Consider the following 25,364-nt stretch of genomic DNA (forward strand, 5'->3'; position numbering starts at 1 on the left):
GCAGCCTCCCAGAGTGCTGGGATTACAGATGTGCACTGCCACATGGGTCCTTATTTTTAATAGGTTCTAGAGTCTAATGGTCTGAATTAGCAAGGCTGCTCTGCCCTTTCTAACTTCTGCAGCCTTGGACTGGTTATTATACTTTGAGAGGTAGTAGGAACTTTGCCTTCTAGGAAGAGGGTAGCAGGTAAAAATGCATCCATATCCCACTCCCTGTCAATATCAGGTAAAGCATAACCAGTATGCTTAACATATGTTTAATAGTGTTGACCTTTATATTGGTCAATCAACATACATCTCTGGCCTGCCCCTTCTTCTGCTGCTTCTGCTTCACCTATGACTTACTCCCTGTTTGTTGGGCACCATACTAAGTGTATCTGTTATCTCATTTGTTGTTTATAAGAACAATTGAGGCAGATATAATTGTTGGCTTTTTAAAAAGGCAGCTATGTTGGCTGAATCCCCCTCAGGCTGCCATTTGTCTGATTTGCTCCCCTTCTTCCCTCTTTCACATATAAGGACCCTATAATGACACTGGGCCCCCCCTGCATAACCCAGGCTGCTCTCCCCACCTCAAGGCCAGCTTATTAGCAACCTTGATCCCATCTGCACCTTAATTCCCCCTTGTCATATAACCTAACATGTTCAGGGCTTCAGGGATTAGCATGGGGACATATTTAGGGGAGGAAGGGCTTATTATTCTGCTTACTACGGAGGGCAACCATTTCTTTTTTCTTTTTGGTATAGGGATTGAACTCAGGACTTTTCGATTGCGAGGTAGGCACAGCGCCACTGAGCTAAATCCCCGGCCCTGGGCAACCATTTCTTGCAACATTAAAAATTTCTTTTAGTCTCACTATATGTTTTAAAATGTTCATCTTCTACCCTCCCCATCTCCCTTCCTATCACTCTCAGAAGGATTTTTGTTATTTTCACCTTTCCAGGCATTTTCCTCTGATTGTCCCACCTATCTTTTTCACCTGGGCTCTGTGTGGGTAAGGAAACAGGAAACTCACAGCTGTGTGATCCCCACGGCCAGCAGGATTAGGCCAGGGGAGGTGTCTGGCTACAGGGCCTGCCATGGTGGGTCTAGGGAGCTCTGGGTAGTTGTTAATTCTGTGAGTATTTATGGATTTCACTTTGAGGAAAGTGGATATTTTTTCAGAACAGAGTAGAACATTGAAGTATGACAGAGTCCATGGAATGAAAGTTTAATTTAGTAAAATTTTTTTCTTTGAACAATTTTTAAGTTGGGTGTTTCAAAAGGCACAGTGGAAGAGATGCTCCTTTAAGACTCATTTGAATTCAGTGTCATAGACTGTCAGAGCTGGGAAGGTCTTTGATGCCTAGCCCTTTACACGGTGGACAGGACAGCAGCCCCGAAGGGCAGGGGATGGCTCTGGGGCCCTTGCAAGTGAGGTGCGGCCACTGCATAAAAACTATTCCCACCTTCCAGGTAGCCCTTCAACTTGGGCTGTCACTGTTTATGTTCCTCCCTGTGCTCATTAAGTCTTTGTCACAGCTGTCATCAGCCACATGTGATATCCTGTTCTTCATGTACTATTCCCTGATTTAGGGTAGACTTCTTTCAGATCCTCAGTTCCCAAGCAAGAGGAAATCAGAAAGGGTGATAGGACAGGGGAGATGCTTCATGAAAAGTAGCTGGGGAAAGCTTTTCTGCTAGGCAGACCCCTGGGAGAATCCAGAAGGAAGACGAGGACAATCCCTCAGAACTCTGGGAGAGAGAGCAGGCCCTGTGGGGCAGCACAGTGCTTGTTTAAGGCTGGCATGGATGCAGGAGAAGGGAGGGAGTGAAAGAGGAAGTCAGGACTTGGTGTAGAGCCTTTGAGGCCACTGAGAGTACTGGTGTTTACTTTAGGACACGAGGGTCCTTGGGGCTGAGCAGAGGCATGCTGTGATCTGACTTGTGTTTCCTTAGGATTCCCGGGGCTGCTGCCTTGAGAATGGACTCAAGGGGGCAAGTGTGGATGCAGGAAGATCAATTAAGAGGTGATTAGAGTGGTGCAGAAGGGAGTTAATGGTGGCTGCACTCAGGGCAATGTCAGTGAAGGTGGTAGGACTCAGGCTGGGGTAGATAGGAGATATTAGAGTTTGCCTGTGGATGAGATGCACAGTATTAAAGAAAGATGGGCAGGGATGACTCCAAGGGTTTTGGCTGAGCAGCCACAGGAAGTGGGTAGCTTTTCCCTGAAATGAGAAAGACTGGGGAAGCAGGTTTAGGCCATGGTCACAGGGCCACAACCTATACCTCTGGTCCACCATGCTACTTCTATTGGGCCAGTGGGTTTTTTGTTATTGTTGTTTGGCCTCCCTCTGGCCTGTGGTCTGCACACATGTGCTTGGCACCCATAGAAGTGAGGAGTGAGCTGCCCCATGGGCTGTCTTTCAGGCTCTGTGACAGGATGGTGGTTCCCTTCTGGCCTCGGTGTCCTACTGAAGCCATTCAGGGTTGTCTTTCACCCCAAGACTACTCTAGAGCCCCAGTTAGTAGGATTTTTGTGTGTCTCTTCTCTGATGGCAGCAAAAGTGCCCTCTGCCTTGCCTTTAAGCAGAGAGCTTATTTTTCCTCTGCCTGCAGGTTGGATTCTGCCTTGATGAGGGCTCCAGAGCTCCCAGGACCTCTGTGGTGTTGTCTGCAGGTGAAGGTTGTGGAGGGACTGCTCTTCCAGGGGGTCCTCCCATGCTGACATTCTCACTCTATTTTCTACACACGGGCTAGGATGTGCTCAAACTAAATTGCTGACCTCCCTGTGAGCTGAGAATGACAGCCCATTCACCTGACTTTTGAGGCTCATCCTGTGTGAAAGACGAGCATATTACTCAGGGCCCGTGACTATGGAGTCCCTCAGATGCAGGATCCTCTTGCTCCTATAGATGAAAAGTACAAGAATTTAGAGCTCAGCATCCTAGAATATCCCCCAGGATAGAGCATGTGGACATGTCTCTGGAGGCCTGAGGTTCTAATGTTCCTGGCTACAGGTGGCTACAGGAGCTGGGAGGTGGACTGACACGTGCAAGGTCAAATTCTGCCATCTCTAATCTCTTTGCTTGTTACTGATTGGGTGATTTCTGTCTCTGGTTAGTCTCTCAGGAACAGTGACTCTCAAACTGTAATCCTTGTGCATAGCATTTGCCTTACCTGGGAACTTGTTAAAAACACAGCCTGTCTAAGCAGCTGATCAAGAATTTTGGAGGCACACCCAGAGACCTGTGTTTTCACAAGCCCTTCAGGTGGTATGATGCATGGTAGGCAGAGTTTCTAATGCACATACTTTCAGGACTTGAGGATATACTTTCAGCACAAAGGGAGAGTAGACAGTGGGATATGCAGGAACAGGAGCTTGGCAAAGATATGGGGTCTCAGGCTAATTCTACGGGGCGACGTGGAGCATAAATTGTCCCCTAGGTGGTTCCACTTTTAAGTAAGGGGTTGACTTTTTGTACTCTATGCCAGTCATTGGCTATGAGCTGCCCATCACGGGGAGGGCAGGCAGTGTGCCACCTCCTAGGTGAGTTTGAGGAATGGTAATTCTCCAGAAAAGGGAACAGCTCTGGACATTTAGCAACTGAGATTGATAGCATCTGAGATGGTTGTGCCCAGTCCCAGGCATCGTGGCGGGCCATGGTTTCCACGTCTGTTCTTATTCCTTGTGCATTCATCCACCACTTGCATGCTACAAGAACAGTTAATAGCCTGCAGGGCCTGTTTATGGATATCAATTTGATGTGTAGGGTATACTGCTGAGGGAGGCCAAGTAGGGGTCTTTCACAAATAAAGTACAGATTCCAAAGGGGAGACTGGAACATTTTCTAGTACATTGGAAGGTTCTCCTGTCATGGCACTTACAGTCTTCTTTGGAAGAGTGTGGTGTTAATGAATCACTGACTTCAAGTCTGGGGTATGTCCAACTGTGTCAACTAGATGAGGTGTTTCTTGAGCCCCTCTTGGTGTCCCAGGGCTGCCAGGGCCTTGGGATGTTGAAGGATGAGCCAGCTCCCTGCCTCTGCAAGCCCAGGGCCACTGTGAGACCCTCTGTAACTCGCCGTTAAATTGTGGCCCTCACAGAGGAGGGAAGGTCAAAGAGCACTAGAGAGTGCAGTTGAGGGTGCAGGACAGCTTGGGTTTGGAGTGGAGTATTTCCTACAGAAGACTTCATGGTGTACCAGTGACATTTGGAAGTGACTGTGAGTTCAGTTCACAGATACAGGTGTGAACAGACTAGTGTAACTTGTCCTGTGTGTGGGAACTCTTTGCAGTCTTGAAACCTTGCCTTCAAAAGCTTAGTGCCCCACTTTGTCCAGACCAGTGGATTCTAAGGATTTAGCTTTTCTAACTTGGTGGTGTCTGGAAGGTTTTGGGGGTTTTGCAGGAGAATGAACAGTAGGCGGCAGCAGATCCTCATTCATCTTCCTGACTCTTGCAATGTAGTGGGTCTGGTAGCTTTTGGTATGTAATTTCATCAGAGGCCCTTACCAGGCATGTTTCATAAGCACTCTGGGGCAGTTGGGGAGCGGGAGATGAGTCCCTCTCAGGGGCCCCCAGACCAGGCTCTGAGGGCACAGACACAGATGCCTGTCCATGTCCTGAGAGGGAATGAATAATGCCAGCTGGGGCTTGCCAGAGGTTTAGCAGAGAATGTGGCATTCGAGGTTTATTGATTATCTCTTGAACTGGAGCACCCTGGGTCTGACAGCATCTGCAGCACGTGGGACAAGTAATGGATAGTTTCCATTTTAATTTGTCTCTACACATTTGGACTTTACGTCTGACTCTGGAGGTTCCAACTGGGTTGCCTCTTGAGACCCATACAATGACTAGATGCTTTTCTGCTGGTCATCCTGTGCGACAGGGACCTACTGGGGCTTAGGCTCACCTGTATAACCTGTTCTGGACACCTGTCTTCTGTGGCCAGTATGGCTCCTCTCCACACCCACCATCCATGCCCTTAGCAGACTCACCTTCCTATCTCTCAGTGTGGGGCCACATTTTATCCAATTCATGTGTCCCAGCCCACAGCAGAGCACCATTCCCCTCTCCTTCCCAATGCCAGCCTCTCTAGGCTTCTTCAGTATGCAGATCTTTGATCCCATGCATCTCTCAGAGGAAAGAGACTTCTCATGACTCAGATTTCCTTTGAGATCAAGAAAGTGTGGCTAAAGAGTGTCCACATGTGCTAATCCTAAAACTGGATAAAGATAATAGAAGAAAAAAGTATGAACATAGATAGAAATACTCATCACTTACCTCACTTTCTTCCAAGCCTCAGATTTTCCAGGAAAGATTGGGTTGAATCCCTAAGGTCTCATTCCTAAAGATGAGGCAGCTATCTTGTCCTTTCTGTGCCCTGTGTTGGGTTCTGCTGCCTTTGGAGATATGTGTGGAGATATGTATGGATGGAGGTGTGCATCATGATGGGTCATGGATCCTCCTGAGGATCAAAAAAGGGCACTGATTTAGGAAAAGTCAGCATTCCTGTTCCCATTGTGAGTCTCACTGATAGGCTGGATGCCTTGGGGGCTGGAGTAGACTGAGCGAAATTTAGATCCTGACAAATTTCATTCAATTCTGTTGGAGTGGATACCTTCCCTCATGTTTCCCTAGATGATTTTCCCAAATGTATGGTGGAAATCTGCTGTTACTCACTCAGGGCTGGTGTCCTCACTTTGGAAAGGTGGCCTTTGAAGCTGAGTTCTGTCAGGCATTTTGGGCAGAGTTCTTCAAATCGCAAAGATGATCTGCCAGGGCAACTTCCTGTATAGCTAGATTTCGTGTGTGTGCCTCATTCCAAAAAATTCTACTTTGTTTTCTTGTCATTCCACAAGAAGTTACTAAAGCCATGGGATTTCTTTCATTTCCTGTTGAGGCCAGTTTCGTGGCCACGGGTCTTTCAGAAGTGAGGCCTCTTCCTGATAGAGTAAACAGTTTTTGATCTCAATCTAAATACATGGTATTTCATTTTGTTCAGCTCAACAAAACATTTGTAGCGTGTCTCTTCCTTGTTCAAAAGGTGTTGGGGAGAGTGATGCTGAAGATGAAGTGCCTGCCAAGAGGTTAAGACATCTGTACAAATAGGTACCACAGGATTAAGAGGGAAGGAAGAAAAGATGAGTGACAAGAGACACCACAGAGTGCCACGAGACACCACAGAGTGCCACATGGAGGGGATAATTAAGCTGTTGATATTACTATGTACTCACTCTTTGACAGGCTCTGTTGTAAAAGCTTGAGTGTCATTATTCAACCCTGACAGCAACTTAGGAGGGTTATAGGTCCCATTTGACAGTTGGGAAATTGAGGCACTGCATGACCAGTGTGAGTTCACTATCCTTAGGCCCTGCTAAGAAGGCCTGTGGAGGTGCAAAGACTCAAAGGTGGGTCTGATAATTCATGGAGTGGAGAATCTCAAGCTGGGGAGGTAGTGTGAGCAAGACAAAAGGGGCAAGTTGATATAGCTGGAACACAGGGCTATGTGGGAACTACAGCAGAGAGAGGACTGGAGGACTGACTAGTCAGATGTGTAGAAAGCCAGGCTCCCTTCTCCAGGCAACAGAGAAATAAAAAGTCTCCTGCACGTGTAGTTTCTTTTTAACCGAGTGAGCCATGCTTCAGGAGGATTAGTCTGGGGGTTCAGGAATGAGCAGTGTGGCTGGCCCCAAAGCCCCAGCCCAGGAGCAGACTCTGATCTGACTGTGTCAGAGGGGCAAGGAGCCGAAGTCTAAAAGAAACAGTAGAATGTGGGTGCAAGGATGGTTATGGGCCTCGAGATCCAGGGGTTTAGGCATGCAGTTAGGGAGACACTGTCCCTGCTGGTTGGGTAAAGAAGATGAGGAACCTATTTCTGGACACTTCCAGTGGAGCTTTTGTTCCCACAGTCAAGCGCAAGGCCGAGGTGCCATTCTAGGGAAAGTTTGTTGAGAGGCTGGGGGAGAGGACATCAGGGAGGCAGATGAAGTGCTTGGGTGGACATGGCCAAGAGTGACTGAATCCTGCAGGAGAGACCACATGCTTGGTGTGGACAAGGAAAGGGTGTGTCCAGAGCAGAAGGAGGATGGAGGAGCCCAGCGCAGCCCAGAGGAGTGCAGAGATGGTCTCCAGAAGGCAAGAGGCTGAGGCACTGGCCACCTCGGAGAGGTCAGGAAGGTCGCTGGGTCTGGTGAGGAGGGTGGGGTGGGTAATCCTCTGTGGCTTTGAAGAGCACACTTTGATAGAGTGCTGGAAATCAGAAGGTTGACTGTGAGGTGTGGAGGAAGAGGAGGGATGGAGTCACACGAGAATTGGGAGCTCTTCTGAAGGAAGATTGGAAGTGTTGGGAAACATCAGGACTGGTTGCCACTCAAGGTGGTGGAGAGTTAGGGAACCAGGTCCTTCTTCATGTCGGGTGAGATGTGAGCATATGTGCCAGCCAGGAGCTGGGTGCTAGCTGCAGGGAGCAGAAATCCATCACCACAGAGCCTCTGAAGGAGGCAGCTGGGCATATGCCGAGGTTGGGCTGGTGATGAGGGCAGCACTGACAATATTGTATTCATTTTCTTCCATGCTTTATGATGATAATTGATGTCCATAATGATGGGCCTGGGACATTACAGTTTCCCAAAGTCCCCTTTAAATTCCCAATGAAAGAGTCAATTCTGCTCTGGAGAGTTTTTGAGCAACTTGAAATTCATTTCAAATAAGCAAAGCTTTGTTAAGTAAAGTTGTTAAAAATTGCTATTTGGGAAACATTGCTTTTATTGTATTGTGAGCCTTTGAAACTCAGCTCACAATCTTTAACATATTTAGTAACTCTTGGCATGATGAGGTTGAAAGGGTCTTGGATTTAGAATCAAATAGATTTGAGTTTAAATCCCAGCTCTGCCATAAGCTAACAGGATGATCCTGAGCAATTTTTTAAAGAACCTCTTTGTAGGTTAACTTTTTCATCTAGAGCGCTGGAACATGTAATGATAACTGGCAATGTAGCTCAGTGGTAGGGTACTTGCCTAGCATGTGAAGGCCTTGGGTTAGACCCGAGTACTGTAAAAAAACCCCAAAACAATAATAATACCTACCTTTATGAGATTATTATAAATTTTAAGTAAATAATGTATAAAATATTTGGTCCCAATAGTTACTTTAATGAAGGTTAGTTCTCCCCTCCACTATTTGGTTAAACAAAGCACTTGTTTTTTTAAAAAAGAGATGATATATTCCTGTACCCATAGGACTTTTGTGAGGAGGATGGGAAGTAGGGCTGGTGTCAGATTATCAAAGACTGTTCTAGTGGCAGAGAAATGTTCAGACTCAGTGTGAGGGCTGTGGGCAAGGGAAGAGGAGTCTGAGGTTCTGTTCTTGTGACTCTGGGCAAAACTCTCCCAAGGGCCTAGGAACACAGTAGGCTTCAGACGCATGTGTGGATTGAATGGATTTGCCCTCCCTTTGCAGAGAAGGTCATGGGGAAGCTGGGTCCAGCTGACAGCTCTGGGCGTGGTGAACACCGGGCCCACAAAGTCATGGTCCTCCATCTGCCTTACTGCTTCTGCCTTGGGCCCAAGACAGATGCAGTCTTTGAGAGGTAACTGACATTCCTAGAAGTGATAACGTGGCTCCTTGTGGTCACTGGGTCATTTGTTCCACCTGTCACCCTTCCAATAAAATTTCTTTTGGATGGGAAGAAAAGATAATGAAGCACCCTAAAAACCTCACTGATGGAGAGCAGATCAAGTCCTCTGCCCCATCTGAGCCCTGGAGGCTCTATTATTTCACATCCACCTCTGCACAGAGCAGAGCCACATTGAGTGTTCAACTTCCAGAAGCTACTCTGTGGGTCAAATGAACTCACAGGAGCATTTTGCTAGGTGCTCAGGAGCCAGCCCTGAAGCTGCCAAGGATACGGGACCATACCATAGACTTCTACAGCCCAGAGCCTCTCTTTCCCCTCACCAGTTCCTCGACAGATCTCGTCACTTCTCAGTCTAGATGTGAAGGATCAGAGGTCTTTAAAAGCTAATACTCTACAGGGGGCTGTGAAAGGAAGAAAAAAGAAACGGAAAGTATCCATTTTAGATAAAAAGGCAGATATGGCCCATTTAATATTTAATAAAGACATTACAGCTGATTGCTTATTCTTCTTCTTGTTGAAGACAGTAACTCCAAAGGGGCATATGTCCCAGATGTAGGGGTCTGGGAGTGCTTAGATAAGGACATTGGTTTTAAAAAGTGTTGTCATACAAATGTAGCCCATTCAGATTATGAAGGTGCAAGCCCTTGTTCTGAGGAGAGGCAGGCTGGAGTGTTTAGTGGTGGTGTGCATGGTGTGGCAGCTGGCTTTCAAATGGTTCAGCAGCAAGGGAAAAACAAAACAAAAACTGCAGAGGGGTGTGTGTGTGTGTGTGTGTGTGTGTGTGTGTGTGTGTGTGCATGCGCGTGCCGAGAGAGGAAACTAATTCGGCAAATGTTAACTGTCATTATAAGCACTTACCCTTGTGGTTTAACAGTTCTCAGAATAAGGGGAAATATTAAGCACATGGACCTGATAGGGAAAAATTAATCATTAATGGAGTCTGTCTTTTACCTTTGGAGAAAGAAGATCATAAAGGAGTGTAACAAGGTCATAATGTGTGTCATAAATGCTGGAATTTGGGTCAGGTGATGGCATACCCCAGGAAACCCAAGCCCCTCCCTTTGTGACACATGGGCATCCTGAAGCCTGTGACCAACCAAGGGCTCCAAGGACCCAGAGGCTCTTACAGAAGTGACAACTGACACTTATTTCCAAATTCACAGAAAGCACCCTGTTTTAGGTTGTCCTGTGGGCCCTGGGAAGCTAGTTCCCCTCCACCCGCCCCAGATCCATCACAGTTTATCCACCCTGCTAGGACTGGAATCCTTTCCCAACCCTCTGAATGTTTTCTTAGAACCCCTGATCTTTTGATTACATCCACATTGTGAGGCTCAACGTGACATTTCCAACAGGAGACTGCCTGACGTGGTTCTAGCTGCTTCAGATGGTTTTGTATTTGTTCTGGAAAGAGCTCCAGATACCTTTGGTCAAAGCTCTTCCTGTTGGCTGCATTTCTGGGGCCACTTCTTGCCCACATGATCTGGAAGGGGCTGCAGCCTGTGGGTCCCTGCACGCCAGCCCCACCCGGAAGGGGGAGATGGCAGGAGGGTGCAGTTCAGGGAAGCCAGGACTCAAGGGGATTTGGGAAGAGTTATGCTTTCAGCCACAGGCCTGTGTTACTTAGAGTCAGATCCTTAGAAACCAGAGAACCCAGAGCTCTGCTAGAGGGCTTTATGCTGCTTCTGCAGAAATTTCACTGTTAAGGAGAAAAGCACTGGGCTGTTAGGTTTGTTTCCCCTGACTCTTACAACCTCATGTGAAATACTGTTACTCTTAGGGACCTAGAGGGGAAGCTTCCCCTGCACTAATATTTTAAATCCTCATGTCCTGACTTCTTGGTGAGGTGAGGCTTGTGCTCCACTGCTTTGGGGTTCACGGAAAGTTTCAGCATTGATTTCCTCTCTTGAGTGGCTGGATTCTCAGCCATGTCCCTGCTGCTCAGTGCATACCCTGACCTGCTGGGCTCCCACCCATGAGCTACCCACTGGAAGAGCTGGGAACCCTCATTAGAGGCAGGAAGCTGCTCTCCAGATGAGCAAGGAGGGAGACCCCCAACACCAAGTTGGTACCCAAGGACCTCACACCCATTTCAAGTGAAAGCAGCTTCCTGGAGGGCCCAGAGGAGGACTCCCTGGCTCAGGGACACATCTAATTTTAGCCAGGGTGTGCTGGTCCCAAGTAGGGGCTGGCTCACTCATGTAAATTCCACCACTCTCTGGTTTTATGTGTATGAGTGGTGTAATGCTCAAAATGTGTAAAACTAACTTGAATTCAAAACAACGTGTTTCTTTTTCCTTTTTCTAAGAAATGCCCAGAAAACTGCAGTCATCTGTGTTTTGGGGAATAGGTCAAAATTTCTTGGATATTCTTTTTCCATGAGGGCAGTGTTGGATAGAAGGAAGAGTGGCTGTAGGAGCCAGTCTTGGCATGGACTTTCTTCTGTACAAACTAGAGCAAGACAGACAATCCCAGGGTCTCTGGGTCTGAGGAGTCTTGGGTCATCCACCTGGTGCCGTGAGTGAGTCATGGACACTAGGGATGGATTCATGTGTCAGTAAAATATATTAATTAAAAAGTACTGGAGAATCATTTCAGGTTCACAGGCAGATCCAGACCCATAGTCTGAAACATATACAATCTGGGTGGCTTCTTTAAGAGAAATAATATAAAAGTATCTCATTTTTGCAAATTTCCAGAAATACAGGACCATATGAACACATTTCCAGGGCCTCTTGGAAGGGAGAGTCCCTAAAGCTTAAGCCCCATTAACTTCATGGCAAATCAGGCACTATTCAGGTTATTATTATTTTTAATGTCATTAATTTCAAAAAGTTAGGACAGATGTAATCTTGAAATAAAATGGACAAAGTAAGCTTTTGGGAAACATTTCACGGTATTTTTAGTTTCCATATGTCACCATGGACCTGTGTGTTGTGAACAGGTTTGCAGTAGACGGTTGACAGTCTTCTGAACCTCAGTAAAAATAGGGCTAAAAAGTCCCTATGCTGCTTCCCACACAGAACTTTTGTAAGAATTAAATTTAGAAATGTGCTTTGCAAGTGTTTGGGAAAGTAGAAGGTACTTTCCAGATAAGCCTTACTATTGTAAGGGCAAAACTATAGTATATTTAGAACCCCAGGAATGTCACAGAAAGGGAAATTGAAGCCCAGGAAAGGTACCTATTTACCCAGGGCCACTTGGAGAAGGTCATGAGCCCCCCAAATAAGTGCTTTTAAGTGTGAGCACCTTCAGCTTTCTAAAAGCAATGCAACCCACATTTCCCTCTTTCCGAATGGCAGTGGAGTTGATCTTGGGCCCAGACAGTGCTGCTTCAAACATGATGCTCACAGATCCTTAATGAATGCTTATGGAGAGGAATGTTTTGTGAGTTTAGAATGAAATACTTCATTTGAATAGTTGTTTCACTCTACCCTTTGGCATGTTTAACCAAACATCCTAAGTGGATTGAATATTTGATAGGCTTGGGAGAAAGTCATCCTGACTCCTTGGTGTGGTTCACTTCCACAAGGTGTTGGTTGGCCTTTTTTGAGACAGTTAAAGGCAGGACTGCCCCCAAAGTGGCTTTTCCTAAAAGCTGAAAAAAAATCACATAGCTTTCCAGTCCAGCACGGAACCCAGCAGCAACTCTTACATAATGCCTTTTAGGTGGCCTTCCCTTTTATAACTCCAGCAATGACTTTAGGATTCTTGGGGCAAGGCCAGGATTGTAGATGTAATCCTTTCCATACCAGTCTTAGGGAGTCAGAGATGGACCTTGTCCCTGCTATAGTCATTTCCATTGTGTTCTCACTCCCTTGAAGGAGAGGTCAGGCTGCTGAGTATCCCTGGTCAGAGGCAGCCTCAGTGGTCCTCTGGCTAGCTGTGCAGTCTGGGCCCTGCTCACACTTGGGACCACCATGGGATGGGCCAGGCTTACATCTTTACCACTGACATCTCCTGGTGGGTTACCCGGATTCCTGTGCCAGTGCACAGAGGGGCAGAGGCAAGACCAAGATGAACCCATGATCCAACACCATTATGCTTGGTGAACTGCCTGGCTGAGGAGGGAGAATGATTGCCCAGTGAACTTGGCCACATTGCAGGGATGAACTCCATAGAGGCCACTTTTCTCTTAAGGAGATATTTGTTCCCTGAAGTAACATCACCTCTGCACACATTCTTGCTGTCTTTTGAGCAACTCCTAATCATGCCACTTCAGCCCCAGAACAGGCAGGGAGATCTGTCTTGGGAGGATAACGAAGTCCTGCTAGATTGTGTCTTCCTGAGAGAAAAGCAACCTGTCCTAGTGCATTTTAGATTTGAAGCAAATGCAACCAGTGCTTCTAACATCCAGATGGGATACAAGCAAATGACCAAACTGAGGGTCTGCAGCCTACAATTCCATGTCTGGCTTTACCTACTACCCAGAGGGCTGCAGGGAAAGCTCTATCCCTCTTGAAGCCCCTACTGGATTACCTGGTTGGATCAGTTATGGTAAACCTTTCAGTTATACAAACAGCCCACTGTAGCAGGTGTGCCATGGATTCACACCCACTGGACTAGGTGGTCTGGATTAGCTTTCTAGCCTTTCAAGCCCACAAGCTGTACCCAGGTGAACTCTGAGTTCTCCTTGGTTTCCAGAGGGAGCATTCATTAAAGACCAGTTGTATGCCTAGGCCTTGAGCCAAATTGGAAGATTAGCAGAATAATATTGGGGAAGGTCATATGTAGTACAGTTTTGTTTTGCAAACTGTGTGCCCTCGAAGGAACCCTCTGAATCTGAGACTAGGGTAAATTTATTTGCTGTTCCTGGAATGTTCCAGAACCCAGCGTGACTCATGGAGAAGATATACAGGAAGGAGCAATGTTGGACATGATTTTGGATCCTGCTCTGGCTCTGCATGCTTCTTGTCCAGGGTTTGTGCCAAGACCTGTTGGGAGGGACACATACGGAAAGAGAGTTAATAGCACTGAGAAATCATCCCCAAAGAACAATGGTTCAGGAGGCCGGGGTACAGCCTGTGTTCTCTCCAGGCCACCAGCCCAGCCCAGTGGCTTTTCCAGGAGGATGTAGACCATCCGTGGCTCCACCCCCAATCCATCTTTACCGGGCGATCCCTATCTTTCCAATCTTCGTCATCATGGACCCTGATGAGAGAGAGCTGGGAATGCAGCTCAATTCCCAGTTAGGGATTTTCACTTGTATCAGGAAGATAGTTTATTTGGGTTGAATTGTTAAAGCAGGTTGTTTTTACAGTATTCCAAGCAGAGAACTTTCTTACAGGAAATGTTAGACCGGGCAATTTTAGTCAGGTTTTCCACATCCTTGAGAGCAAAGGAGAGAGAGAGAGAGAGAGAGAGAGAGAGAGAGAGAGAGAGAGAGAGAGAGAGAGACAGACAGACAGACAGAGAGAGAGACAGAGAGAGAGAGAGAGACAGAGAGAGAGAGAGACAGAGAGAGAGAGACAGAGAGAGAGAGAAACTGGGGTTTTTATATGTTGAAGGTCAGTAATTGGAGAACTGGGAACTGCAGGGTATAAGCTGAGAACTGTTAAAGTCGCTACACATTGTCACGGGTAGTGCACACAATGACTTCTCCATAATCCAGTCCCCCATGAGACCTCATGTTCTTGTGGCTTAATTTTAAAACTGCCTGCCTATCTGGTGGCCGAGGGAAGTAGAGGAAGCCCATGCAGAGGCCTGAACCCCTCCCATCCGTCATACTGAACACAGAGGTGAAGACACTGGAAACACTCCCTTCTGTCCCCAAGAGCTCGCTTTCCTTGTCCTTCATCCGTGACACCAGTGATTATGCCAGGTGACCTCCCAGTGCTGCCCAAGTCTGACCACACTTCTGTACCTCATCTTTCCCTCAGGGCTATGGCTGGGAGTGCTCCATAGGAAGCCCAAGAGAAATGGGGAGCAGGAAAGTGAAAAGAAAAAATATTTTCTTTTGTGAAGATTTCTTCTTTACAAATCCCTTAAAAAAAATATTAGCTTGCTCTCAGATGTGTAGCTTGCTCTCAGATGTGTGACTTGCAAAGACTTACTGCTGCTGGGGGCGAGGGTCAGTCTGTAATAAGCGCCTTCAGTGCAAGGGGGTGCGCAAAGACACTATTGGGGATTGGGGAAAGAGCACCACACGGCCACCTCCAGAGTGCTTGGGGTGGGACTGGGAGTCCAGAGGGCTGGGATCACCAGATGTCCTTGTCTCTTCAGCTCTGAGTCAGGCTAAAGGGAAAGTGAGATTGAATGAGCCGATTGGCAGGTGGTGTTAATCTCTGAGCTTCGCTGCTGTGTGGGTTGTTTGTCCAGCTCCTCTATGTCAGGGGACCTGGACACTGCCCCTGGGGTGGTCAGGCCCTGTTGTCTTGTTACACTGCCTGTAGTGCAACTCGAGTCTCATGCTGTGTACTGTGGGTGGATGTCGGACATGCTCATCTTGTTACAGTGTTAAGTAGAACATTCTGTACCATTTGAATGCATGTCGTAGGGAAGAAAAAAGCCTTCCCCTATCTACCTTGAGCTTGCTAAGAGTTAATTTTTAAACACCATCTACAAGTATTTATTTTTTTAAAGGCTTTCTCTGCATAGACTATTAAGATTATTTTACGATTTTTTTTTTTTTGGGGTACCAGGGATCGAACTTGGGTCCTTGCGCTTACAATTTTTAAACTCAGTAAAGTATTTGTGTGCATTCTAGGATTGAGAAAGGCTATATGTTTTAAATTAATGTTTTAAAATAGGTATTTATTTATTTTGGGGGACAGAGTTCTTACTGTGCTGCCTAGGCTGGTCTCAAACATGTGGGCTCAAGTGATCTTCCTGCCTCAGCTTCCTGATTATCTGAGATTATGTGTGTGTGCCATTATGTGTGGCAAGGATTTTTAAATTATGGATAGTTTCAGATTTTCTGTTCATTCTTTTTTTTTTTAACATTTCATAGTGTTTATTAATGCAGTGTACCTTAGATCCAAAACCTGCAGTTTCTAAGTACACCATATTAAGATCTTTCAGATCTTTCTGCAATTTTAGATTTGTCTACGGAGGTACCCTTCAGCAAATGAACAACACATTCTGTAATTATGGAGAACATAGTACAGAGTGAAATGATTTAAATATAATTTAGGCACATATTGATTATGAAAATAGATATCTCTCAATACAATACTTCTCTGTCTTGGTAAAAATAATAAAGAAAATAATTCATTTCTAAAGTTGCTTTCCTTCACCTGTAAAGGTCCAGTCCCCTCCCACTGTGCATAAGTGCCCTTTACTGTTAAGGAAAGCTTTGCATATGTAGATATAGAAGAATAAGCTACAGAAATACTGGAAATACTGAAGATATGTCATTCTCCCAGAGGAGACAAAAGTGGTTTTCAAGTGGATGAGTCTGTAGGATTCAGAGCCCATTTGGATGCAGCTTATGTCCCTGCTCTTGGACATGAGGACGCTGGGATGTGAGTAGGGAAGTAAAGGCCCTATCTCTGCTGCTACAGAGAGATAATGACTCACGGAAGTTGGGCTAAATTTGACAAAAACCAACAGAAAAAACAAGGAAAAGAGCCACAGGTGCTAACTGGTATTATGAATCAGACCAGCCAAATTTATTCATATTTTGTGGTTATAATCATTCTGTCAATTTAAAATTCCGCATTTCCCACTGTAAGGTTTGAGCTGCAATTATGTCAACTGTTAAAAGGTGACTTTGCCATGCTTACTCATATGGCTTTAACTGCAGTGGATTTGGATTTAATGCCTATTTCTTTTTTTCTTTTTGTTTGTACCAGGGGTCAAACTCGTGACCTCGCGCTTCCGAGGCAGGCAGCGGAACCACTGAGCTAAATCCCTGGCCCCTTAATGCCTATTTCTAAGCTGGCCAGGTTTAAGCCATTTGGCATTTGAATTAAATGCAAATTAATAATGCACTTTGGGTTTTTGGTTTTGAAGTATCTTTCTGTGGTTATGTTTTACATGAGAAAACTAGACTCACAGTGTAGACAGAAAAAATTGCCTGGTCTGGTATTGAGAGGAACTTGCCTAGAATGAAATTCTGATGAATGTTCATTTAATAGTTGTAGCTACAGGAAAATTTTCTGTCCATCTGGATAGTTCCAATGTACCTTCAGTATCATCGTGATATATACAATGATATTTTTTTCCCACTCTGTCTCAATCAATAAGAGAGGGATATTTCTTAAATTTAGTTACTGTTTTGTTCTAAAAAGTAAACGTATAAAGATGAACCTGAATAGAGAGCCTTAGGGAATCTGACCTCACCATATTCATATGGAGCAACAGATATTTAAAGAGGGGAGGCATCGCTAAAGCTATCTATGAACCTGAACAATCTTTTCAAAGTTTCATAAAGTTTATCAATTTAAATATCCATACTGCATCTAGATATTCAATAAATATAGTTGCATATTTTGTGCTTTCCATAAATTAAAATTCTCGGGCTGGGGATGTAGCTCAGTGGTTCTGCCTCCTGCCTCACAAGTGCAAGGTCCTGAGTTCGACCCCTGGTACCAAAACAAAAAAAATAACCCCCCCCCCCAAAAATTAAAATTCTCAATTGCATCTTAGACCAAGATGGTGTTTCAGCATTGTGCCTATTTAAAAGCAAATATAATAGATACTATTCCCAGTCACAAAACCAGGCAAATCCCCTTACCCCATTCAAACGGCAGCAATATAATCTACTCTTCCTACATCTATTAAATGAGTCCTTTTCTTTTACATTTTCTGTGGGAAATTTTCAATTTTTTCCCCCTATGCACCTCTGAGAACAATCATAATCCTCTAAATATTTTTTAAATTCCCTTACAGTGTTATATCTTCTAGACAACTGAATGGGTGGAGAAACAAGATGATAAGGAGAACATTTCTCATCTCGGACATCTTCCTCTCTGAAACTCTCATCTGACACTCTGTGATATATGTAGTGGCATCAGCATCTCTTCAAACATGGCCCTTCACGTTGGAACCTCTCAGGTTGGCTTCCTGAAGGTCACAGCCAGATAAATCACAGTTCTCTAAGTCAGTTCCATCCAGAGTGGTTACAGTTCTTCAACGTTGCATTTTTTTAAAGTGGCAACTCTCAGGTTCATCCCTGTCATCTGACTTCCTTCCATACCCACACCTTTCAGATTAGTACCTTCTAAACTGGCTTTAAGACCAGAAGGATCCTCAAAGTTACACAGCTTCAGGGATGCACCTTCTGCATTAGAACAGAGTGTCTCTACTCCCTGGAGATTTGCACAATCAAGCACTGATCCAGAAAGATCAGCTCGTTCAAGATCTGCACAGCAGAGATTTGTGTGTGCAAGGTTGCAGCGGATTAAATTGGCCATTTTGAAGTTAATGTGTCGAAGGTCCAAGTGGGAAAGATCAGCACCACTGAAGTTTAAACCCTAGCGACTCAATTCTGACTTAGTTGGAGTTGTTAGCAGAACTCAAACAAATTCCTTTCGGGATATTGGTGAATGATCCTCTGGTGGTTCAGAATTCTTTTTTTGTTGTTGTTTTTTTGTTACCGGGGATTGAACTCGGGTCCTTGCGCTTGCACAACAGGCGGCGAAACCGCTGAGCTAAATCTCCGGCCGGTTGAGAATTCTTTATTGGTACTTCTAGGCGTTCAATCAGTGAGTCAATTCCAAAAAATCTGGCTTCTTCTAACACACCCAGTAAGTTAATGCCATCATTTACAATGAGCTGTCCATGATGTAAGTGTTTCAAAATGGGTTCAAAGTACTTAGAACTTCGATCAGTTAAGAAAGCTCCTCTATGATGTTGCTTATTTCCCCAGACACCTTTATCCTTGAACATGTGGGCCAGCATACTGCTGGGTTCTTTTTTTTTTTGGTACCAGAGATCGAACTCGGGTCCTTGCTCTTGCGAGGCAGGTGACAGAACCGCTGAGCTAAATCCCCAGCCCACTGCCAGGTTCTTTATTCACTAAAGTGCTCCTAAGAATTCAGGGAAAAAACTTGATTTCTCCATGTGTCTTTACAAACAAACATATTTAAGTCAAGAGTATACTTGATTTCAGCTGTTCTTTCAAAAAGATGCATGCTATAACCTGGTAGGAGTAATGCGTGTAGTTGTAAAGTACTGCCCTCCAACATTTCATGTTAGCCAGTCTTTGTGAGATCCTAACAATCCTTCAGGTGGTTTAGAATCTGTCTGAGGATCAATAAGTGGCTCTCCTTCACACACAAACATCATCAATCCTGATCAGAGCAATGTCATCAGTCAGTCTGCCCTTCCCATTGTACATGCTGGTGGCTTTTATCCCGAGTTTACTGCTGGCCACAGAGAACAAATCAGATAAAGTCCCATATATAGCAACCACCTTGCCATACTTGGGGGCTGCCATTGAGGAACAGGGTCATCCGCCGCATCTTGCTGCCCCCATCGTCCGGAGAGAGCTGCCACCCTCCCACTTGGCCCTCCTCCCACCTTCTCCTCCTCCTGCCCTTCCCCTCCCTCCACCCACTCGGGCTGTCCTCCCTTCGCCACCTTCCTCCTCTTGGGGACACACAGAAGTCACACTCAGTCCCACACCCAGGGTTGGCTGGTCCTCTTCTGTTCGCTCTTGAGTCAGTTTTGTGACCTTTCCACAAAATAGTTTAGTCTGTCAATTTTCAAACGTATTACTTTGAGCTCACTTGTATTGCTTTCTGCTTGCTGAAAGAATTCTATTTATAAAATTTAGTCTTATCCCTCTCTTTTATTCTTAATATTGTATATCATATTCTTTCCTTCTGTCTTTGTCAGTTTTTCCAGAATTTAAAAAATTAGTCTCTGCTATTAGTCTTTTATTAGTTTTCAGAATTATTTATTCTACTTATTTAAAATTTTGTGGTCTCACCAGATACCTCCTTAGAGTTAATTACCTCTCCATTGAATCCAATCTAAATTCTTAACTTTAAAAAAGCTCAGTCCTGCAGAAAAGTTGGAAGAATGGCATAATGGACATTTGTACATCCTTCACCTAAATTGAGCCATTGCTAAGATTTTGTCAGATTTGTTTTTTCTCTTCTCTTCTCCTCCCCAGTAAGTATTAATTGTATTAATATACACGCACATTTTGATGATGCTTTTGAAAGTTAAATTCAGACATTACGGTAACTTCCAGAAGACCTTCAGAGCCCCTTACTGGTCATGTGCCATCGGAGTAGAAATACCGAGGCTCCTACAACAGTGTAGAGAGGAACTGGCTGCTCACAGAGACTGCATGACTTCCCCAAGGCCACAGGGTATAGGGAAGAGCAGGGACAAGGTCTCCCAGTGACTCTTTCTGCTGATTGAGCCAGGGAATCAGCTGCTTAGAGGTTGAGTCCTGGTCCTTCACAGCCCTGAATACAGTGCCCTGGTCCTTGCTTTCCCTGTGGGGTGTGGAGAGAAGCTGGAGTGCAAGGTAGAGGTCTCACTCAGAGCAGGTACGCTGGATGTCTACTGCTCGACCCCATGGATTCATCAGATGCACACTTTCACACGTCTCTCGGTTCATACTTTGAAAAAGCATTTTGAATCCCTTGATTTATCTTTTTATCATTATTGTTCATAATAGTTTTCACTCAAAGGCAAGAACATGTTTTTAAGCTGACCTTTTAAACTTTGCAATGCTATGTCACAAAGGGACACATGAAAGGAACAATGAGCACATTCTCGACATGTGACCCTGCTTGAAGTCTCCTTTGGTGAGGACATTGATGGGAAATGGGTACAAAGCATCTAAGCTGCTCCTACAGCTGATGGATGGTCCCCCGGGTGGAAGTCCCATGACCAGGGAGAGGACTGGCTGTTCCCTGCTCAGTGGGCACATCATCCCCACCCTGTCACTGTGGCTGACAGCCACCAAATTGCCCTCAGGAGGTGCTGGGAACACTCAGAAGGACTGGCCTTTGTCCTGGCTCCCAGGGAGCCATGGAGGTTTCAGGACAGGAGAAGGATGTATAAATTTTAAAAAAGATCAAAGTACAGCATTTGAAGCCAGTGGCCTGTGTCTTAGTCCTGGCTCTGGCACGTCTAAGTTGTGTGACCCTGTGTAGGTCACTTAGCTTCTGTGAGAGTCACTCTGGCATTCAGCACCTGTTTATGGAGCACTAGGCTGCACACCCGGGGCATGACAGATTAGGAGAACCCCGTGGTCCTCTCTTTGCCCTTAGTTACCACTCTTGCCAGGTGTGTCACTTTTCCTTTGCTGTTTGTAGGTAATCTACCTTTTCCCTAAGACTTTTCTCTTTCTCTTTGGTATTCTGGTAGGTCCAGTATTACCAAAGTCAGTGGCTTAAAACAACATGAATTTATTATCTCACAGTTCTAGAGGGCTGAAGTCTGAAATCAGAATCAGTTCCACTGGGCTAAAGACAGGAGGTTTCCAGGGCTGGTCTCTCTGGTGGCTTGGGGGAGAGTCTGTTTCCTCATCTTTCTCATCCTGTCATGCCCACTGTATCCTTGGCTGTGGGTCTTCCTCCATCTGCAGAGCGCTCCACTCCAGTCTGCTTTTGTTACCACATTTCCTCCTCATCTGTGTCCTTCTGCTTTCCTCTCATAAGGACCCTGTGACTAGGTCTTACTTGGAGAATCCAGGAGAATCTCTCCTTCTCAAGATCTTCAACTAAATCCCATTTGCAAAAATCCTTTGCTATATAAGGTGACATTTGTGGGCTCTGGGGTCTAGGATATAGATATCTTTGTGGGCCAGTTTACCACCTCATGTCATGGATTTTATGTTTGTTTATTATATACATATAATCGTCCTTTGCACAGGAGTGAAGCCTACTAGATAACCCCACACAGGTGCTAGGTGAGTGAGTGAGGAAATGAATAAAGGCAGACTTTGAAGTTGAGGGGGAAGGAAGGTTTTGGTTAGGTTTTGGAGGATTAGTATGAGTTTGTCAAAGGATACTGTAAATGGAGCGAGCAGCTTATGAAAAGTTAGAGGTTCCTTAGGCTGAGGTGTTCGGCACAGGAAATGCAGATGGAACACAAGGGCCTAGAGTGAGATAAGCCTGAATGGTGGGTGTCCAGCTCAGGGGGAGTCCTATAGGACACTCGAATGAGCCTGGCTTTTCTTTGATAAGGAATCTGTATGTGTTGTGGTTGCTGCCATTATCTTTGGAGTTATGGCTGCTGTTTAAATTTCTGTGCTGACATTTACTTGCTGTATTACCCTGGAAAAATTTCTAAACCTCTCTGAGACTCAGTGAAATAACTGCTTCCTAAAGGTGTTCTGAGAAGCAGATGACATTTAAGGCTTGCAGGGCACTCTGCACAGTACCTGGAATGGTCAAAGGAGCCAGAGGGAATTTGTTGTAATTACTGTTGTCATTTTTATAAATATGATTATTGTTGCCGATGATGGTGATAGTGGGGATGACAGGGAACATTTGAAGACTTGCCACCAGGCGTCAGAGTCATGATCAGACTTGCTCTGTAGAAAGGTGACATGTGAAGGTGTGGGGTGCCGAAGGGTGGCCATACTGGAAATCGGGAAAGCACTAGAGGCTACTGAAATAATGTATGTGTGAAATGAGGAGCCTGAGAGCGGAAGAGGGTTCAGGAAAGATGCTGATGAACATAAGTGTTTGCAATCTGTTTTTGCCCCTGCCTGACATGGCTGATGATAGATTGTAGAGGCCATCTACCACCCCCCAGTACCTCCACCCTCATTTTTCTGATAGAGAAGAGAGAGGGGAGCGCAGGTCCTTATCCTCTGGGCAGAGCAGGTGGAGCAGGGCAGGTGTGGCCTGGCAGAGGCTTCGGAGGAAAGTGTAATTCATCCCTTCCCAGTGGGGTGCTCCGATTGGCTGCCCTTCCACATCCTTCTCCCCATCCTCTGAGCTATGACTCCTTTTCAGCTCATTCTTGCACCATTTCCCATGAGCACACCTGTAGAATCCTGGAGGGGTCAGACTCAGGTGGAGGAAATTCTCTGTGGAGTGGGAAGGACCGGGGAGGTGGAGCTGCCTAGGAGGGAGGCAGAGGAGCTTGCTGTTCTGGAGCCAGCAGAGCAACTGAGTGCAAAGCAGCATGTGATTGCACGTGGGTTGAGTACTGCACGTCCCCCCACAGTCTTCCACTCACACCCTTCATACATCTTGCGGGAGGAAACTAATTCAATGGAGTGCACCGTGGCAAGACTGCAATTGTTGCTCCAGTCCTATCTTACCCTGCAAGTATGTTGGAGGAAAATATATTTCAATGCCACATTCAAAAGAGCTGTCAGTTTTTAACATAGTAAATGGGTTTCCAGAGAGTGATGTAATATTATTATTTTTAATAAGTGGTTTTCAGAAAGTGATTTTCCTTTAGATTAGATTGATGCATGCTGGAGGAGAAAAAGAGGCTAAGGGGGCCACTTTAAGTGAGTTCTGTGTGCACACACCTGAATTTGCAAATCAGAATCACAGGGCAACTTTTCAGATAATGGGAAGATACAGGACTGGTTCCTTTAAACATACAGGTGCATTTTAGAGGGCTCTTATAAATAGTTGCTGATGGTTTTACAGGGAGGCTGGGAGAGGGGAAATAAGCAAAGAAAAAAACTCTTGGAGACGAAATGAAAACATCTTGTGCAATGACCACAAGAACTTGACCTCTTTGTAAGTGTCTCCCAGCATTACAGCAGTGACACCAGTGAAATAATTGGCATTCAGTGACTGACAGGTGTCAGACTACAGAGTTCAGTGTCCAACAGTGGCTGGTGTTTGGCTTCCTTGTGAGGGTGCAGCACTGACAGGTCCCTTGGAGACCATTTGTTCTCTTCCTATGTGAAGCCCTGGCTGAGAGAGGGCCACTTATCCAAGACACATTCTGCATGGCAGGGTCCAGCAGTACCACCTCCAGACTCTCATTCAGGGCCCCTCCCAGTCTTGTCTGCTGCTTGTGTTCCTCTGTCATGCTCCTCTGGCTGACTGACATTTTCTCTTTTCCAGAAAGAGTCAATTGCCAGCGTCTGACAAGGTGGATGATGAGCTGGGTGCCCTGCGGCTCGGTAGGTATAGCCAGTGCCTCTGTGTTGTGCCTGCAGGGTCCCCTCAGCTGCCCCCTCTAGGAGAAAGTGAGTGGTGGGCACTTTCTCTTAGCTGGGATGGGGGGCTCTTTTCCTCCTCCTTGACCTCAGGAAGCAGGGGCAGGCTTCTGTTTTCTGTCGATGTATTTTCCCACTGCCTGTCTTTTTCTCCTGGAGAAGTGCTTCTAAGCAGTCTGGTCATTTCAGGATGCACACTAGGGGACCAGAGGAACTCTCTCTGCATTTGCAGTTTTTTAAGGACCATTCAGACACTGTGGAGGTTTTCAGAAGACAGTTCTAGGTCAAAATACCAGTGTATCTCTTCCAGGGAGGTCTATCCTTTTTGAAAGTTTACAAACATTATCAAGGTGTAAAATACAAATGTGTCATATGGATACATCTGAGGAGCTACTCTCTAAGACCAAGATAGAGAACATTCCATTTCACTCTTTAATTTTGAAGTAGTTTTTGTTCCTACCTGCAAATCTCTGCTGCTCAAAGACCAAGAGCTTGGCAAATGCAGGTGTAGAACTGAGGATGCTGGGCCAGGGGTGGGACATGAGAGGATAGACTTGAGCACTGTTGACATTTGCTCCTCTTTTGGAAGATAGCCACTTACCTGCTGGCATATGAGAGCTGTTCACATACTTTTCTTCCCCCCCTGTAAACGTTCCTTTTTATGCTGCAGGAAGAAAGCAGTGCCCCCTTGGAAGTACCTTGTATGAGATGTGAGGCCCCATGGTCTGCTTTGATCAAGTTGAGAGCAAGGGCCAGGGCTCTGAACAGCAGAGATGGGGATTGTTTATGCTGCTTAACTCACTTCAGTGGTAACAGAGCCTCTGAGTCTTAATCAGGAGAAATGGCTGGTAGGGCGATCTGGCCCTACCCAGGAAGGGCAGGTTTCTATCCATGACTGCAGAGTAAAGGATGGAGCCAGGGAGCCCTGACATCCAAAGGTTTCTGGGAGGCTCTGCACTTGAAGACTTCCGATGAAAGCCATTCATGTTTGGGCAGAAAGTAAGGCAGTTCCCAGCCTTCAGAACCTAGAGAACTTCTATTAAAAGGAAGGCTTTTAGCAATTCTCAGAAGCCAACTATTTGAAGTGTGTGTGTGTGTGTGTATGTGTGTGTGGTGATTTGGTAGCTCAGCTAACTATTTAGAAAAGGAAAAAGAGATAAAGGGTAAGAGCCCAGGGCACACAGTCACCAAGAGTTTAGGGAAGAGGGAAGAGCAAAGAGTAGTCTTGGGGGAAAGGGGACACAGAAGTGATGCAGCAACAGGCATCAGTTTGGTTAGAGGGGCCGCACCCCTCCCCTCCTAATCCAGGTTCCTGTGGTTTGGTTCAGTGACTTTTGTCAGTGGGTCCCCACCAGGCATAGGAAATGCTCTGAGACATAGCAGATGAGTGAAGGAGGGCAGATCTGGGGGACAAAGGAGAGAGGGTGTTCTTCCATGGCAACACACGAAGCATACGACTAGTGTGCCCAACTGCTTTGAGAGAGTGGCTGCTAAGTTCTCTGGTGGTTTCTGGAAGTTTCCATAGCAAGGTGGCATTTAGCCTGGTCTTCGAGGGATAGGCAAGGTCTTGCCAAACAGAGATGTGGAAGGAAAGGCATAGGCAAAGGCCTGGAGTGAGAGAGGCAGATTGGCTGGAGGAGTGCAGCCTGCAGGAAGTGAGGAGCCAGGGGTATGAGGCTGGGGCAAGGGCGGGGCTGGCAGTG

At 45.8% G+C, this 25,364-nt stretch overlaps 1 protein-coding gene and 1 pseudogene across 6 annotated transcripts in view; one reads left to right on the forward strand and one right to left on the reverse strand.

Annotated features, from left to right (window-relative positions):
* The window catches only part of Mindy4 (MINDY lysine 48 deubiquitinase 4), a 116,504-nt gene that overhangs the window by 37,779 nt on the left and 53,361 nt on the right, over positions 1-25,364 (forward strand). For all 6 annotated transcript variants that reach the window (XM_004856284.3, XM_021237565.2, XM_004856286.3 and 3 more), the window contains exon 6: positions 23,567-23,625. In XM_004856284.3, the coding sequence (XP_004856341.1) occupies positions 23,567-23,625 (59 nt within the window). The remainder of the gene's footprint in view (positions 1-23,566; positions 23,626-25,364) is intronic.
* Positions 16,746-19,106, reverse strand: LOC101710982 (BTB/POZ domain-containing protein KCTD9-like; annotated as a pseudogene).

This window comes from Heterocephalus glaber, unplaced genomic scaffold, assembly GCF_053883595.1.
Source record: "Heterocephalus glaber isolate CG9 unplaced genomic scaffold, H.glaber_assembly_v1.0 deba00000546, whole genome shotgun sequence".
Taxonomy (NCBI): domain Eukaryota; kingdom Metazoa; phylum Chordata; class Mammalia; order Rodentia; family Bathyergidae; genus Heterocephalus; species Heterocephalus glaber.